At 41.7% G+C, this 18,220-nt stretch overlaps 1 protein-coding gene across 2 annotated transcripts in view; it reads right to left on the bottom strand.

Moving 5' to 3' along the window:
- The window catches only part of PPP2R2B (protein phosphatase 2 regulatory subunit Bbeta), a 352,436-nt gene that overhangs the window by 104,852 nt on the left and 229,364 nt on the right, over positions 1–18,220 (bottom strand). For both annotated transcript variants that reach the window (XM_042451710.1, XM_042451711.1), the window contains exon 2: positions 6,838–6,935. In XM_042451710.1, the coding sequence (XP_042307644.1) occupies positions 6,838–6,935 (98 nt within the window). The remainder of the gene's footprint in view (positions 1–6,837; positions 6,936–18,220) is intronic.

Raw genomic sequence — 18,220 nt, forward strand, 5'->3', positions numbered from 1 at the left:
TCGTGAGGTACGACTGCAATGGCCACAGCCAATCTCCTCTACTTTCTTCCATGTCTGAAATACCACAGGGACTCTTATTATTATTATTTATTAGTATTATTATTATTATTATTATTAACATTTATTTATAAAGCGCTGTAAATTTACACAGTGCTGTACATACAATCTTTTAATGGCGGTTCCTCCCCTCAGGCTACAATCTAAAAAGACTGACACAAAAGGAGAAGCGAGTGATGGAGGGAAAGGGTAATAGGTCAAGCGTTCTGCTCTACCCCGAGGCCTGGACCAAGGGAGATGGACTGGGGAGGGAGGGCTTGGCTTTCATAATGGATGGTTAATCTTCTTCCAGGGAGCCTGTTGGAGTTAGCCTGCCTCACTAGTGGATAAACACATAACAATAAATAATACATAGCAATACTGGAAAATGAATTCAATAAAACAGGCAACAAAAAACATCAATAGCAAGTGACAGTTTGCAATGCCTGGAAAGCTTCTCTGAACAGGATGGTCTTCAACTCCATTTTGAAGCAGGTTAAAGAAGTGATGGCTCTTGTTCGCAGGGGAAGAAGGTTCCAGGAGTGAGTTTGGGCTTGCATAATAGGATATTTTCAACAATGCTGCAAATGAGAGTATTGAAGCAGCACGGTAGTGTTTGAAAGCACTTCACATAATCACCAGTAATACTTCACTTCTGGAAACTTTCAAAGTTCATTGAAACAATTTTAAAATCCTCCCCAATAACTCTGTTTTGGTAAGAAACATATTATCCTATATATATGCATAGTGAATAGGTGAGTAGGGTCGATACAGAGGGGAGCTTCTTTCTAAAGCACGGAGAAAATTGTGTGGCACTTTGGTACATTCAACAGCCCTAGCAAGCACATGCACTAATGGTGAGAAATGTTAGAAATGCAGTTCAAGCCAACACAATTGTTACCCTTGTTCTAAGTCCACTTAGGATTGTTCATGAACTGGGATCCCACTAATACTAGGGAATCTGTTTTACACTTGCAAAATGAGCTATACTACTAACAAGGCAGTATTCATTCCAAAGACATAGCCTCTGAATCTGGATCAGTATGCAAGGGATCTTGTAGCACATATGAGCCTGAGAAAAAAAGAAAAAACATTTGTACATTTCATGAGCAGACCCAGTCTACAAAAGCTTATATTTCAAACTTCTTTCTCTCAGGCCTGCTGCCACACTGCACAATTAAAGCTGTCTGACACCACTTTAACTTCCATTGCTCAATACTATGTAATTCTGAGATTTGTAGTTTTGTGAGATTTTTAGCTTCCCTGTCAGAGTGCCACAAACAAACTAGAAATCCAAAGCATTGAACCATGAAATTAATGCAGTGTCAACTGCTTTATTTCTGCAGTGTGGCAGTAGCCTCAGTTAGCATCAAGGGTGCAGCCTACAAGATCCCTTTGAAAGTAGGCAGTAAAGACAGAAGACTGAAGATAATGCCAGCTTCTTGTACTGAACCCCATAAAATTGGAGATGAGAATTCATACATAGGGAAAGCGTATAACAGGAAGCATGGGGCTTCAATTTTTGATACTTAATGTGGCTGTACAAAATGCCTTTCACGGAGGCTAGGCTGGCTCTTTCTCTGCACTCTTTTCTCTGGCAAGACAAAGACCTTTTATTCAAACAGGATTTAATGATTCATTGGTGGCAGGGAGCCTTTTGGTGGGGCATGCACTGCATTTGAAACTTATTGTTATGTTTTTACATGCTTTTATACTTTAAAAAAATTAATGGTGTTTAATGTGATGGTTATTTAATTGTGTTTAATTTTCACATTACAGGCATAACTCGGTTAACAAAGCCGCGATAAATAAGCTCCTTTTATTAAGTCTTTTACAGAAGCTCAGCCAAGCCCCTCCTAGCAGGAAGTTTTTTGTTTTTGCAGCATTGGTATTGGAGGAGGGAGGGGTGAATGAGGGCTGGGAAAAAAACCAGACTTTCAGTGTTAGGTTGCAGCAGTGGGTCTGCAGTAAGCAATGCAGTAAAGCTTGACATGGGTAGATGGAATTCTACTGTAGGTGATCCTGCCTTTGAAAAGTGCTCAGAAATTCAGCGGCCAAAGAGCTGCAGTCGGGTTGTTAACTGGAGCTGGTCACAGGGAACACAACAACTCCCTTGTTGCTGGCAAAGTGTTTGTTTTGACCTGTAAAGCCCTATATGATTGAGAACAGAGTATCTGAGGACTGGGCTTCCGTTATTTGAGCCAGCATGGCATAATGGTTGGGTGTTGGCCTATGACTCTAGAGACCAGGTTCAATTTCCTGCTTGGCTATGAAACCCACTTGGGAAAGTCACCATGCTCTCAACCTCAGGGGAAGACAATGGCAAACTCTGAACAAATCTTGCCAATACAGGGTCTCCTTGGGTGGCAATAAGTCAGAAATGACTTGAAGGCACACAACAATAACAATCTCCCTTTACAAGCTTGCTAGAACACTGAGATCATCACCTGCTCAGTTTTGTTTGGTGCAAACAAAGAAAAGGGGCCTTTTATAGGTGGCTGTTCCCAGAGAGGCCAGGATGGCCCCAACCCTGCTCTTCTTTGAGCAGCAGGGAAAACATTTTTGTGCATCACATGCTTTTTAAATTAATAAGGATTGGACTTTTAGTGCTGTGCAATTCCAGTGAAGTGAAGTTGAAGGCTTTCATAGCTGGCATCCATAGTTTTTTGTGGGTTTTTCGGGCTATGTGGCCTGTTCTAGAAGACTTTCTTCCTGACCTTGCGCCAGCATCTGTGGCTGGCAATCTTCAGAAATGCTTGCCTGGAAAGGAACTTGGGTATATAATTGTGTGACCTGGAAAGGCCGGAGTGATTTGCATGTGTATTGTTTTGTTGCTAATGGCAGGCCTCGGTGGGAGGGTCTGCAAAAGAGAATTAGTGTCTGCTTGATAGTGCTCATTGTCTGCTGGAGATTTCTCATTTGCATTTGTTGAGTCTTGATCTTACTCTTTAGGACTGGTAGCCAAACCTTGTTTACTTTAAGGGTTCTCTTTTCTGTTGAAATTGTCCAGGTGTTAGTGGATTTCAATGGCTACAGGAAGCCACTGAAATCCACACAACACCTGGACAATTCAACAAGAAAGAGGAAACCCTTAAAGTAAACAGGTTTGGCTACCAGTCCTGAAAGATAGCAAGACAAAGACTCAACAAATGCACAATGAGAAATCTCCTAGCGACAATGAGCACTATCAAGCAGACACAATCCTCTTTTGCAGACCCTGCCACCCGAGGTCTGCCATTAGCAACAAAACAATACACATGCAATCACTCCTGCCTTTCCAGGTCAACACAATATATATACCAAGTCCTTTCCAGGCAAGCATTTCTGAAGATGCCAGCCACAGATGCTGGCACAACGTCAGAAAGAAACTCTTCTATGGCACCATAGCCCGAAAAAGCCCACAAAAACTAATTCCAGTGAAGGTTTGTATATAGTTTTAAACATTTTATTTTTTAATGTGTAATTGTTTTGGTTTTTTAAATTCTTGTTTTTCAAACTTGTGCTATTAGAGTCCCAGAATCTTTAGTAATGTCTTTTGTGCTAATGTTACTCATAAATTGATAATCCAAATATAATGGTAATAATTGTGACATAAACAACCCAGAAAAATTATATTATACCTTAAATTACAATATCATACTCACACCTCCTAAATGTATTTACTGAATATACAGTGCGTCCTCGCTTACGCGGGGGATCCATCCCTGATCCGCACTAAGGCGAATTCCGCCTATGCTCGAGCCCCATTGGAAACAATGGGGCTCGTTGCGGCGGCATGGTGGTGCAGGCACGCGCGGGGCGCAACGGGCGAGCCGCCATTCAATTGAATGAGACGCGCCGCTCCTTCCACCCCGTGCGCGCCCCCGCGGCTTGAGCGCGTATGCTCAAGGCTGCGTATGGTGCGCCCCCGTATGGTGCGGCGCACTGTAGTTTAATGTGGTTAAAGTGAAAATTTGGTAAGACGTTATGTCTTTAAAAAAGTTTTAAAAGATTTTTTAAAATATTTAAAATATTTTTTACATTTTTATAAAAAAGTGACCTCCCCCTGCCCCACCTCACTGGGCTTGTCTTAATCACCACACTCTCCAGCATTTTAAGAGACACGATTAACGCTACAGCTCATTTCGGTCAAAAGGCCGATTTTGGAGCAGTGGTGTCAAACCCCCCCCCCTTAGGGTGTAACCTAGTGTAGTCCACATAACCTGCACCCACTAGTGATGCCCTGCTGAGCATGTTTGAAGAGCAAAACAGAAAAAAAAGGGGGGGGATGCAGATAGCCTGCCTCAACAGCTCCCTCGCCACATAAGTTTAGCCACCACAATAGAATAATAAGAGTGAAGGATGTTTGAAAGAAAGAAAACAACCAATTCATTTTCTACACTGTACAAATAATGTGATTTGACACAACTTAGAAGTAGCTCCATCCTATGGAACTCTGTGATTGTAGTTTTACAAGTCACTAGCCTTCTTTGCTTCACAAAACTACAAATTCCAGCATTCTGTAGAATGTAGCCCTGGCAGATAAAGTGGTGTGTGGACTGGAACCCTCGAGGGCCACTGCCAGGTGATACTGTATTAGGACTCAGTATAAGGCACTTTCCTATCTTCCTGTATTTAGAATGATCCCTGAGATAATCAAGGTAAAAAGCATCAATGTTTCACAGACACATATTATAAAACTACAGTGCTCCCGCGTCATATGCGGGCATGTTTTATGCGGCTTCCAGCATACACTGGAAGCCGCGCCAGAAGGAAGGGATCTGTGCACCAGAAGAAAAACAATGGCACACTGTGGTGTGTGCCCCGCGCACCACTGCTGCACAGCCGCGGGCACGTATCACATTTTTTCTCTTACACAAGGCGAGGGGGGTCTGGAACAGATCCCACACATAAGGAAGGGACGACTGTAGACTAGACTCCCAGCCAGTTGTTTAAAGACTTCTGTTTTGAAACATCTGTCTGTAGAGGAAGGTCTTAGCCTGTTGGCAGAAGGACACCAGAAGGGGGTCATTCTGTTACTCCTGGGAAAGGGGGTTTCAGAGTCTAGGACAGCCACTGCGAAGGTTCTGTCTCGTGTCCCCACCAACCATATTGGTGATGGTGTTGGGACTTAGAGAAGGGCCTCTCCTGAAGATCTCAGAGCCAGATACATATCTCCAAAATAACCAGGACCTAAGCCATATAGGGCTTTTAAGTCCAAACCAGCACTTTGAACTGTGCCTGGAATCAAAACTGGCAGCCAGTGTCATGACCTATGCTGTCCTTACCCCCAGAAATATCTTCTTTTTTCAAATGTGAAAAATCTGTCCAGGTTGATTTTAAAATATCTGGGGATTTTTAAAATATCCACTGTTGCTTTGCCTTCTGCTAACTGCAACTGCCACCCCCCCCCCCACTTCCTCACTGCCTTCACACCAGCTCCATTTAGAGTAGGGAAGGAGGATGCCCCAGCCAGTATTGAGAGGAGAAGAAAGAGACTGTGGCTACATCTGCACAACAGAAAATCCAGGTCGACACCATTTTAAACAGCATGGTTCAGTTGAATGGAATTCTGGGATCTGAAGTTTGTTATGACACCAGAGCTCTCTGACAGAAAAGGCTAAATGTCTCCCAAAATGACAGTTCCCAGAATTCCATAGCATTGAGCTATGGCAGTTAAAGTTCTGTCAACTTGGATTATTTCTGCTGTGCAGATGTGATAGAGGGGAAGATGAACTAGCCAAGAGAGGCAGATGAAGGGAAAAGGCGCTTGGTGAAGAAGGTAAGGTGGCTGTCAGAAAGAACTGGGAAAGGGGAAGAAGGGAAAGAAAGAAAGAAAGAAGAAAAGAAAGAAAGAGGCTCAACTGTTGTTATTTAATACAATGATGATTAGGAACATTGCATTTATCCACAGCTAATATAGTAAGGGGTGCTTAAATGAAATTTGTTCATCTCAATCAATGGTTTCAAATAGCCAGTTGGTAAACTTTTTGCTTTTCAAATATAGTAGCCTGGGATAATATTATATGAGAACCAGACTCTGTGTGCTACTGGTTCTTCTCTGTCTGTGCCTTGTTGTCAGTGCAAGATTGTACTTTGCGTATGCATATTAAAAGTGTACATATGGCAGGCATGGACACATGAGTATACCACCTATATGTCCAAGCTGTGTATGAGCCAGCCCTTAAATGCTCTGACAGCAAACAGGATGTATTTTTTCCACTGTTGTATATAAATATATATTTTTAAGAATTAAGAAAAATATATGATTTGTGGGCAACTGTACTAACAGAAAGAAATTATAATTATATACTACACTCCAAATATGATGATAATACGTAAAGGCTTAGCCTTTTTGTAAAACTTTTCTTTTTAACAAACTGGCATAAATCAAGACCATCGCCACTAGTGCTCTGCATCAGTATATCCCATAATAAAATCTATGCAAAGCCAAGCCAATCTGAGGCAAGGAAGCCCTGCTAAAGATGAAACTAACCAGACTTTAAAAAATACTATTTGGCTGAGCAAATATAAAGCAGTTGGTTTTCTCTGAATTTATGATGCTTCAGCAGTATTTCGGTTACATTGGATTCTGAGCCTGCAATAACTGTTAAAGGAAGCAAAAGGATGCAGAAAAAAAACGACATTTGTGGGGTGCTTTTGGAGATAGAAACTGGCCTATTGATGTTAATGGCCTTTTTTGCAATTTTTAGTTTGCAAGGAGAGAAGCAGGGTGAAGAGTGACACACAAAGATTAGGAAGCAGCAGGAAGCGTCTTTTAAAAGGATAAAAATGGGCATTTTTGCATTCACCAGCACTTACCTCCTGCTCACGTTGAAATATTACAACGCGACCCCCCTTGTCCCCTGTCGCTAGTAATTCTCCTGTGTGGTTGAATTCTACCGTAGAGATAATATCAGCTGAAAAGAAAAAGACAAAGGCAATTTAAGTTAACTGCAGACTGGCTTTGCACTAGCATCTAAAGGCCTCATTGCCTATATGGTTACAGGAACAACTACTGTCAGAGCTTTGCCTCCCCAGTGGAATTTCTATGGAGCACTTAGATTTTCTATTGTACTTGAATATCATTAAGGGAATTCACAGACATCATTAGCAAGAAACAGTCAAGACTTAAAACTCCATACTAGCACTTTTCAACAGTTGAACCTTGTGATCCATTTTTTGCCACCCACATAAGCATCTAGAGTATTAACATTGGCTAAGAGGCTGAAGGAGTGGTGTGAGGACAGCACTTTTCCTCACACCAGACAGCACTTTACAGACACTACTTTAGTTGTGCTAGCCAGTAAGGTTCCATTTTCATGTCCCCATGGAATCAATGGGAAGAGTAGCTTTGCTACCACGGAACAGGAATTGCTTGGCTGCAAATGGATAGGGTTTTTTTTTCTGTAGAAAGGATAACTCTACTACTACAAAGAAGGAGAGAACAGCTTTAAAATAAAACAATACTTTGAAAAGAAAGCAAAGACCCGAAAACAGCAGGGCAGTGCTGACAATGAAGGAGAAACCCTACTGATGTTCTGCATTATTTTGCTTGCTTTTTAAAGGACTATGTGGGACACTCCTATAACCTCAGAGACAGAATTACATAAACACTTTTGAAAGTTGTCCCACTGATATTGGAAAAATCCAGGGAATTATCATGTGTACTATCCAATAGAGCACCCAAGACATGTACAGCTATGCACAATCACAATCAACATGAGGGCTGGAGGTCAAGCTCAGGTTTTGAGCATTTTAATTCTACTGTTTGACAGGATACTATCCCTCCACAAAAGAGATATGTTCTAAAGAAGTCCACATCCTTCATCACAACTGAGCAAACCCTGCAGTATCCTGTGCTTGTCTAGAAAGATGTGATGTCTCCTCCAGCAATTATCTCTTCTACTTCAGAGTTTACAAGCATGAAACAAGTTATACTATGCCCATTTAACAGTGCCTCATATTTAGATTGTTAGGAAACAGTAACAGGTAAATGCAGTAACAGACAACATGATCTTTACTGCTTTGCATTCCACCACCATACAACTTCAATGCATCTCAAAATTCAGGCTGTAAAATATAATCAACCTAGGCAAAACCACAGAAAGTGAACATGGATATGCAGTCTTATAATGCAAATTAAAACTAATGGGAACAACACAAACATTACCACTATACAGTCAAACCTCTGTATCATCGGGAATCCATTCCAACCCCACCCCACCCCCTGGATTAAAAAAACCCCCACAGGATCTCAAGTCTTGTTCTCCCTAATAGTGGTGCAATGTACATATATCTGCTAGTGTGGCCGTGTGCACGTGTGACCACTAGTGACAATGGGGCTTTCCCCATTCCAACAATGAATGAAGAATCATTTCAGCTATTCTGCAAGAGAGATCAATTTTGATCTCCTGTTTTCTGGCGGAAAAGGGCATCAGACATCAGTGGAGGAAACAGAACCAACCAACTACCTACCAAAGTCTGTTGTAGGAATGTTGTTGGGTTGTTGGCTGGTTGGCTTGGCCTTATTGTCACTGGATTCATGTGTCAAGGAACATAAGTGCTAGTTAACAAAAAAAGTGTGGGAATGTTGCATCTAATTTTCTTCTTTCCCACCACTACCACTGTTACTGTGCCCTCAGCCCCAGTCTAGAAGCAATCTGTGTAAACTGATGGCTCCCATGTCAGTGGGGTGCTCTGCTCTGGGTTTCAGTCTGAATTTAAATGAGCCTATCTCACATGCCAAACCTGTTTTGGGACACCAGAGAGAGATCCTTTAAAGTTTAGACCAGTGATTCCCAAAGTGGGTGGTATACCCCCAGGAGCCTTGAAAAGATCCAGGGGGGCAGTGAGGGGAAAGGGGGGCAGCAGGGCAGGTGATCAGTCAAATTATTGGTGAGCACAAAAGACAATGGGAACCAGCAGCCTTTAGGACCATGGTGAGGATGAAGATTGCATAAAAATTATTTTCAGGGTCCCTTAAAACCATCATGATGGCTCACTGATTGCTTCATGTTGTGGTGTCTACTGCTCTTCACCTGCCAGCGTGAGCTCATTCCCTTAGCCATGTCTTTCACTAGTAGGGGCAGGAAACATGTGAGGCTTGGATGCAGGGCATCATTTCTGTGGCTTGGAGTAGCACTATTTTGAGACAGACTGACTGATTGGAGTGAGGGGTTAGAGCAGATGAAGAGAGAGAAGTGGTGCCAAAAAGGATCTTTCAAATTTGGGACCCTGGTTAAGCTTTATGAATCATACCAAGACTTGGGTGGCTGGTTGCAGCTACACTGCTGCTCCTGCTTTCTTTCATAGGATAGGCTGAGAGAAAGGTTTAGCAGTGTGGGGTGGGGGAGAATACTTAAAGCTGTGTGGGGAAGATAGTTTCTGGGGAAGGAGGGGGAAGAGTATCTAAAGTTGGTTCTTGGAAAGACTCCTTCGCCTTGGAGTGGCTCCTGTAGTTAAAACATCTCCCTGCCCATACCAGTCTCTAGTCCAGACCATGTAGCTTAGAATCATAGAATCATAGAGTTGGAAGAGACCGCAAGGGCCATCCAGTCCAACCCCTTGCCATGCAGGAAATCTCAATCAAAGTATCCCTGACAAATGGCCATCCAGCCTCTGTTTAAAAACCTCTAAGGAAGGAGACTCCACTACACTCCGAGGGAGTGTGTTCCACTGTCAAACAGCCCTTATTGTCAGGAAGTTCTTCCTAATATTGAGGTGGAATCTCTTTTCCTGTAGCTTGCATCCATTGCTCCGGGTCCTAGTCTCTGTAGCAACAGAAAACAAGCTAGCTCCCTCCTCAGTATGACATCCCTTCAAGTATTTAAACAGGGCTATCATATCACCTCTTAACCTTCTCTTCTCCAGGCTAAACATCCCTGAGCTCCCTAAGTCGTTCCTCATAGGACATAGTTTCCAGACCCTTCACCATTTTGGTCACCCTCCTTTGGACACGCTCCAGTTTCTCAACATCCTTTTTAAATTGTAGTGTCCAGAACTGGACACAATATTCCAGGTGTATATATAATGTATGTACACCTCTCTCTCTCTCTCTCTCTCTCTCTCTATATATATATATATATATATATGTGTGTGTGTGTGTGTGTGTGTGTGTCCGCGTGCGCATGTATATGTATATATACTATGTATATATAAGTACAGTACTGTATATAGCACTGGCTGTACTGCTCTCCACTCCATCAAAGAAGGATTGAGAGTTCTTCCCAGTTTCTCCCTTTTGTCAGGAGCAACACCAAGCTGCTGGCTCAGCACCTCCTCTGACAAGAGATCCACTGGCTGAAAATGAATGGGAATGAAAAGGTAGCAGTGAGTGAAGCTGCCCAGGACCTGGTACCAATCCCTGGAAGGGGGCCTGAACTGAGGAAACCTTTAGGGTAGGAAAAGAGGAGGCTGAACAGACAAGGGGAACAAAGAGACTTCCATCTAAGGCTCCCCCAAGATCTGAAGCCAGTTCTGACACTCTTAGGAAGTTTCTACAGATTGAGTCTTCCTTACCTGGAGTTCTAAAATCCAAAATACTCCAAAAAACCCAACTTTTTTCACAGGTGGCTGAAACAGTGACACTTTTGCTTCCTGATGATTCAGTGTAAACAACCTTTGTTTCATGCACAAAATTATTACAAATAATTGTGTAATTTTACCTTCAGGCTATGTGTATGAGGTGCATATGAATTTTGTATTTAGCCTTGAGTCCCAACTCCAAGATATCTCATTATGTACATTATGTACATACAGGTATTCCAAACATGTCTTGTCCCAAACATTTTGGATAAGGGACACTCCACCTTTGCCACACTCTTGAAAAAGTGATGTACTTAGAAATCCTAACAAGGTTTAGTCAGAAATTAAATCCATTTGAGTTTAATGGAAACTGAGCCCTAGGGTGATGCCCAAATCCTCCACATTCCAAAGGGCCTCAATTTTATTCTTGTAATTTGTACAAATATATTTTAAAACCATTTTAACATTTACAGTTCCAAAAGTGCTATTCTGTTTTGACCCCCCCCCCCAAATTCAATTTTATACTGAACAGCCTATTAGTAAATATTGTATTACTATTAATAATTCCTCAATTAAAAGTAAAATGCATTTATTAGAATAAACATATATTTGAGGAAGGGCATGGTTAACTTCCAAATGCTTGACTTTCAATAGGTGAGGCAGAGAGGTATTTATGCTGCATCCAGGTAAACAGGTAACCTGCTGATGAGTGGATTTTTCAAAGCTATTCTTAGGGGGGAAATGTCAGAGGTTAATTCCTTTGCAATTATTCCCTTCTTGTCTTCAGCAATTGCATCCCAGTGCAGTTTTCAGTGAAGGCAAGTATGAACAAGAAAGAAAATGGCTTCCAGCACAGCAATATTACTAGCTAAGAGCTTCTTCTTTTTTTTAATGGAAGTGTTTACACATTTTTAGCTTTCGGCATTCATGTTCATTTTCTAAGAGACAAGGTTTTATGGTGTTATAATTTGTGTTCAGATTGTGACTCCCATATACTTTCTCAGTTTCTTCACATGATTTTGGTACTGCTTTTAAAAAGAATTCAGGAATGTATGGAATTGATTTGATCAATCATGTCAAACAGAACTGAGTAGATGGTGAATGACTGGCCACAAAAGGAGTACCTTTGTTAACTCTGAAGAAAGTAGCCATTTAGGAGGGCAGGAAGGAAGCAGATGTCTCACCCCATGCATGTTTCAATCAAGATGGTTTTGACTCAACCCTAAACTATACTTTACCTAAACAAACCAGTACAGACATTAGACCCATGTGTTTCCCTCCAATGCTGTCTTCTACTGGTTTGGTGTTGCCCCAAGGAGACAGGAAGCATCATTCTCCAGTTTTAAATCTTTTGCAGCATCAATTTCATCTACGGCTAGTTCCAGCCATCCTATTCCTTTATACAGCAGCAAGAAACTTTTTTAAAAAACATATAACCAAAATGCATTGGATAATGGATAGAGATTTTGTAGCATCTTTGAGACTAACTGAAAAAGAAAGAAAGAAGTTTGCAGCATGAGCTTTTGTAGACTTTATTCTACTTCTTCAGATGCTTATGGTGGAGTGGAAGCCAGTGACAGACAGGAGTCCAGGAGTTTAACTGAAGAAAACTTAAAAGGAATGTTGGCTACTGCAGAATCAGTCAGCATGACTAGAACCCATGAGCTCTACATGGTACTCTGGCGCATTACAGATGGGCCCTTCTGGTGCCCCGTCACGTGCTAGGGGTTGGCCGAGGACCTAGCGTCCACACCGGCCTCGCCCCTAGCACATGACAGGGGCATAATAATGGCAGCACCCTATATACATGGGCGCTGCCATTATTACGTGCCGGACGCATAGCGTCCGCATGTTGCACCTTGGATATGACGCTGCAAGTGCGCGCCTCGTGGCGTCACATCCGGGGCAGAAGAAGAAGTGCCATTTTGGTGCTTCTTTTCAGCTGTGCCGGGAAGCCTCGCAGTCTGGCCGCTGGAGCTTCTCGGCGCAGCTAATGATGGCGCAGGGAGAGCACTGCTTTTCGGCGCTCTGTAACGCACCATAGTTTGCAAAGGGCTCCCTACACGTAGGTCCTTAGGAACGACATCCCATTGTTGGCACTTGTTGGATAATGGAGCACACCAAAGAATTTGAGAAGAAATTCAGCCAGTGCTTTATGGATCACAGCAAAGTCTTTGATTGTGATGAAGAACTGTTGATCGCTTTTAAAGAAATTATCCTGATATTTAACCTGTACTCAGGACAAGAGGCTACACTCAAGGCAGAATACAGACAAATGGGATAGTTTCCAGTTGGCAAGCAGGCCTGGTAAGGGTGCATTTTATCACCCTATCTGTTTAATTTGTACAATGAACACAATTTATGGTAAGAATGATTAGGCTGGTTACTTCAGCTCAGACCCAGAAAAACCCATAGGAGTGAAGAAAAACAACCACCAAAAGGGAAGGTATTTTTTTTACCATACCTCAAAGGAGTCACAGATAGAACAGGGAAACTGATGAGGAAGCACAACCTCCAAATGATGTACAAACTGACCAAGAAAATCCAGCAAAGGACAGGAGAGACCCAGTACGCAGGAGTTTAAGGCATATGCAGCTACGGACAAGTCTACATCACACTACTAAACAGTGTTCAAGCACGAATCAAAGAACATGAGAGACACTGCAGACTGGGTCAGCCAGAAAAATCAGCAGTAGCAGAACACATTATAAACCATAAAATGCTGTTTCAAAATACTGAAATTCTGGACTATGTGAACAACTATCAGGTCAGAATGCACAGGGGCGCCATTGAAATCCACAAATATCTAGACAGCTTCAACAGGCCCTTAAAGTAAACAAAGTTTGGCTATCAATCCTGAAAAACACCAAAATCAAGACCCAGCAAGTGCAAATGAAAACCACCCAGGGTCAGGGGTTTTCCCAGTAGACGATGGATCACTAATTACATAGACACCCTGAAGCCTTGCCATTCAACAATAGACCAACACACAGATTAACATGTAAATCACTTCCTCTCAACCAAGGGTCACACAGTATATATACCCCACTCAGTTCCATGCCAGCATTCTCTGAAGATGCCAGCCACAGATGCTGGTGAAATGTCAGGAATAAACACTTCCAGAATATGGCCAGATAGCCTGAAAAACCCACAAAAAACTATGGATGCCTGCCGTGAATGCCTTCAACTTCACATGATTAGATTCTTTGGAAGGAGGCAAAAAAATTGGAGGAAGGAACATAAACAATTTAAGATACCATGCCAATTGCAGAAAATAGCTTGGAACAATTACTTTAAAATGTCAAGGAAGTTAAGTACCAAGGCAGATTTACAACTGAACATTAAGAAGACAAAAACAATGACAAAAGATTACTTAAACAACTTTAAAGTAAATGGTGAAGACATAGAACTAGTGCAAGATTTTCTACAGCTTGGCTGAATCATTAATCAGAATTGAGATTGCAGTCAAGAAATCAGAAGAATAGGGCTTGGATGGCCAGCTATGAAGTTCCTAAACTGTCAAGATATATAACTGAATACTAAAGTTAGGATTGGTCATGCCATTGTATTTCCAATTTCTATGTATTGTTGTGAAAGCTAGACAATGAAGCAAGTTGATAGGAAGAAAATAATCTCACTGGAAATAGAGTGCTAGATACGAGTTCCACAGATACTGTGGTTTGCTAAAAAGATCAATAAATGAGTTCTAAAGCAAATTAAGACTTAACTCTCCCTAGAAGCTAAGATGATAAATGGAGACTGTTGTACTTTAATGCTTAGTAAAGTAAAAGGTAGTATGAAGAGAGGAAAAGTACATTCCAGACTGACAGATTTACAGTGCACCCTTTTTTTATGCAGGGGATCCGTTCCAGACCCCCCCTGTAAAGAAAAAATGTTTATGCTGGAGCCAATTAGAAGTAATTACTTCTTCCGGGCGTGCTGAGGCTTCTTCCAGTGCAGGCTTCCAGCATATGGTGGAAGCCATGTATGGCGTGCCCACGTATCACCTGGGTGCACTGTAAATCATGAAAGCTATGGCCCTGAGTCTGCTGAGAAGGAGCCCTGGTGGCGCAGTGGTTAAATGCCTGCACTGCAGCCACTCACTCAAAACCACAAAGTTGCGAGTTCAAGACCAGCAAAAGGGCTCAAGCTTGATTCAGGCTTGCATCCTTCTGAGGTCGCTAAAATGAGTACCCAAATGAGTTGGGGGCAAATTAACTTACAGTTGTAAACTGCTTAGACACTGCTTAGGCGGTAAAGCGGAATATAAATGAGGTTTGTTTGTTTGTTTGTAGATAGGGTGACTTGGAGGACTTTTATTTATAGTATCACCATAAGGCAAAGGAGCTGAGCAGATAGGCCAGGATAGCATGGGCTTGGTCCATGCTATCCTGGCCCAGGTGTTCACCCAGGTTGCTCTCCAAGTCAGCATAGGGACAGGTGGGTGAAAAATCCCCACTCCAGCCTGGAGTAGGAGTAGTTGTAGGCTGTAGGAAAAGAGGAAGAGCACATGCTCCTTACCTTGCCATGCCGTCACTCCATCACCTGATGTGGAAATGGGCTGCACTCCGTTACTGTGTCTGATGTTGCTACAGCGGGCTTCTCAGTAGGAGAAATGGCATGGCAATGTGAGAAGTGTAGTGGGCCATTTAAACAGGCAGGTAAACCAGGGGTCAAACTGACCCAAAGTAAAGGTTGTTTATCCTGGGATTGGGCTGGATCCACTAGATCTTTGTCTGGTCTGCCAGGATCCAAACTGTGCAGCCAACCCTGAAGTCAACATAATGGCAATCAACAAGCATGAAATAATCAAACAAACAAACTGAATGTATCCACACCACATAGTTATACCAGCTTGATACCACTTTAACTGCCATAGCTCCATCCTATGGCATCCTGGGGTTTTGTGGTTGTTGGTTTTTTTACTTCCTTATTATAGAGATCTAGTGCTGTAGTTCAGTCCATCAGAGCTTCCTAACAGAAATTTCTTAAAATCTCACCAAACTAAAAATCCTTTTTTCAGATTTTTTAAAAATCCATTCCTTAGGGTGAAGAAATCCATTCCTTAGGATGTAACCATAGCAATGAAGGTGGTATCAGACTGCTCTACATTGTAATAGTCTACTGTAGACACACTCAAAACCATTGTGCTCTGAAGAAATTACCTTGTGCCATGTCTGTCAAGAAGCATCTCACAAGATGTGCACTGTTTTTCTGCTTTTTAAGCCCAATGTACCTGTATTTTGCAATAATGCATTTTAGAAATCCATGGTGCAAAAACAGAAAGGAAGAGAACAGAACTGCTTGCTCTCACAAGCAGTCTCAACTATCAGAATTTTGTTGTAGAGAGCAAGTGGATGCTACAAGAGATACAGAACTGCTGCCACTGCATGTTGCTTTCTTTCTTTCTTTCTCTCCCTCTCTCTGGATATTTGCACATGGATGGCTAGCAGTGAAATGGCATAGTGCAGGTATTTTTTCCTCCTTGGCTGATTTTTCACAGTAAGAAAAAGAAAGACAGAAGAAAGTGAGGGAAAAAGAAGGAGGTGTTACGAGTAAAAGATGATGATATCTGAATTATACAAGCCAATGAATGAGGCAGGGGCAACAGCAAGATAACTGCTGACATATAATGCCTTATAGAATATTATGGAACCACTCTCAATAACATCTAGTAGCAGAACACAATGTGTGACACATAACTGTCACGCTGGGTATTGGCCTACCCCGTCTCATAATTTGGGAGTCAAAATTTAGGTGAAACCCATTTATGAAAGTCCAATGAAGATATTTCACCTATTAAATTGTGGTATTATAAGGAAAAGATATGAAGCAGTGGCAAATCCATGTCCCTCAAATTAATCTCTGGGGATTTTATCACACAAGGCTTGGTCTCACTTCAATCTTGCCACAATCATGTTATTCAAAGAGAATGGAAACAAAACAGTTTTGGAGCTTTTATTATCCCAATCTCTTAAATAGCATGAATTTTGTGCCATTGCAGGAGCAACTTAGCACACCTGTGAAGTAGTGAGGTGGCCACACAATTAGCTCAATGAAAATATGTGCTCTAACAATGCTTCAGAGACACAGCAGCAAAATGGTGAAGGCAACATAGTGCAATAGATATTGCCAAATATGTTATTCTCTTGCTAAGACTGTAGTTTAAAACCCACATATGATAAAGTCCTGGGCCACTATCTATTGGGGGAAATAAAGCTTCTCCTGCCGCTAAAACTGCCCCCCCCATGGCAAAATATCCTCTAAGTGCTGCTGATCAACATAATGAGGGGAAAGATTCACCTCTGGGGGGAATAGTAGGGGTGCCTCTCAAAGATTCCCTGGAGGCCAGCATGGCACCCTAATGCTTCATGGTTGCCCACTCTCAGATCATTAGTTTACCAGATGGTGACATGCTACTATAGCAAATTATACTTGACTAATGGTAATCTGTAGTCATTTCTTGCATAGCTTTCCTTTATGTCTATTGTTCTATAATTTGAAAGAAACCCTTGAACTCCATGGATCCATCCACTTTCTATGCAAGAATCCTGTCCCCTACTTAATTCCCCCCACCCACCCAGTGTCTGCTGGACCATGAAAATCCAGATGGCATCCGGCAGGTGAATAATGAGTTCCATGCTGCCTCAATTAATATTTGCACAATTTTCTCCATATTGTCCTGTCTCTTCAGCACTAAGCATATTTACCAAGACATGAATGCTTTCTGAAGTTTGTCTTAACTAATTTCTAGCATTTGCTTTCTATGAATAGATTTAAGAAGACAATTTCATTGTTGACAGTTCTGTGACAACAGCTAAGAGGCCCACAAGGTCTGCAGTAGAATTGATACACACCTTTCTGAATAAGTACATATGGAGTGCCTAGGAAGGAACTTGTTGCATTATAAAAATGCATTTTAAAGCAAAAACTATTGAATTTCATCGCACTATAGGTTACTGTTCATCATCCAGAGCAGGTTCTGCAAAATTTCTACTATCTGCTAAAAAAACTTGCACTTGCTGGTATGATAAATTATCTAAAAAGCTAAATTTCAGTTCAGTTCCACTAACATAAAACAAAGAAGTGGAATCAGCTATAATGTTGTCTCAAGAAATAGAGAGAAGGCACATGTCCTTTTTAGCTAGTGCATCATCATTAGGAGCAAATAAGCATATCATTTGCCAGGTCACACAGAAGATAATTAAGACCTAGTTACTACTGGTAAAGTACTTAGTCCATAATACAAAAGGGGAGTCAAGGTTCAGCAAATTACTGATAGTCACAAAGAACATGGCAAGAAATAAGGAAGAGCTTCACATGCTCTAAGCCCCAGAGGCAGTCAATGGCAAATCTTCTCTGAACAAATCTTGCCAAGAAAATCCCATAATAGGGTCGCCATAGGGTTGCCATAAGTCAGAAATGACTTGAAGGCACACAACAACAAGAAGCTTTTTATGTCAAGTCAGTTACCAACAAAGGTATATGCTGGTTAATCTGAATAACTATATGCTCAATATGATCCACAATTTATTTAAATAAAATTCACCTTCATTTCAATCATTCTGTAAAGTGTCTTGAACAGATATTCTGAGGGTACCAAATAGGAACTTTTTTCCTTCACTGAATGGTTAATGTTATGTCAAAATCCTTGACAATTCTGTAAAGAGAAAATGTC

This window comes from Sceloporus undulatus, chromosome 2 (genome assembly GCF_019175285.1).
Source record: "Sceloporus undulatus isolate JIND9_A2432 ecotype Alabama chromosome 2, SceUnd_v1.1, whole genome shotgun sequence".
Lineage (NCBI taxonomy): Eukaryota > Metazoa > Chordata > Lepidosauria > Squamata > Phrynosomatidae > Sceloporus > Sceloporus undulatus.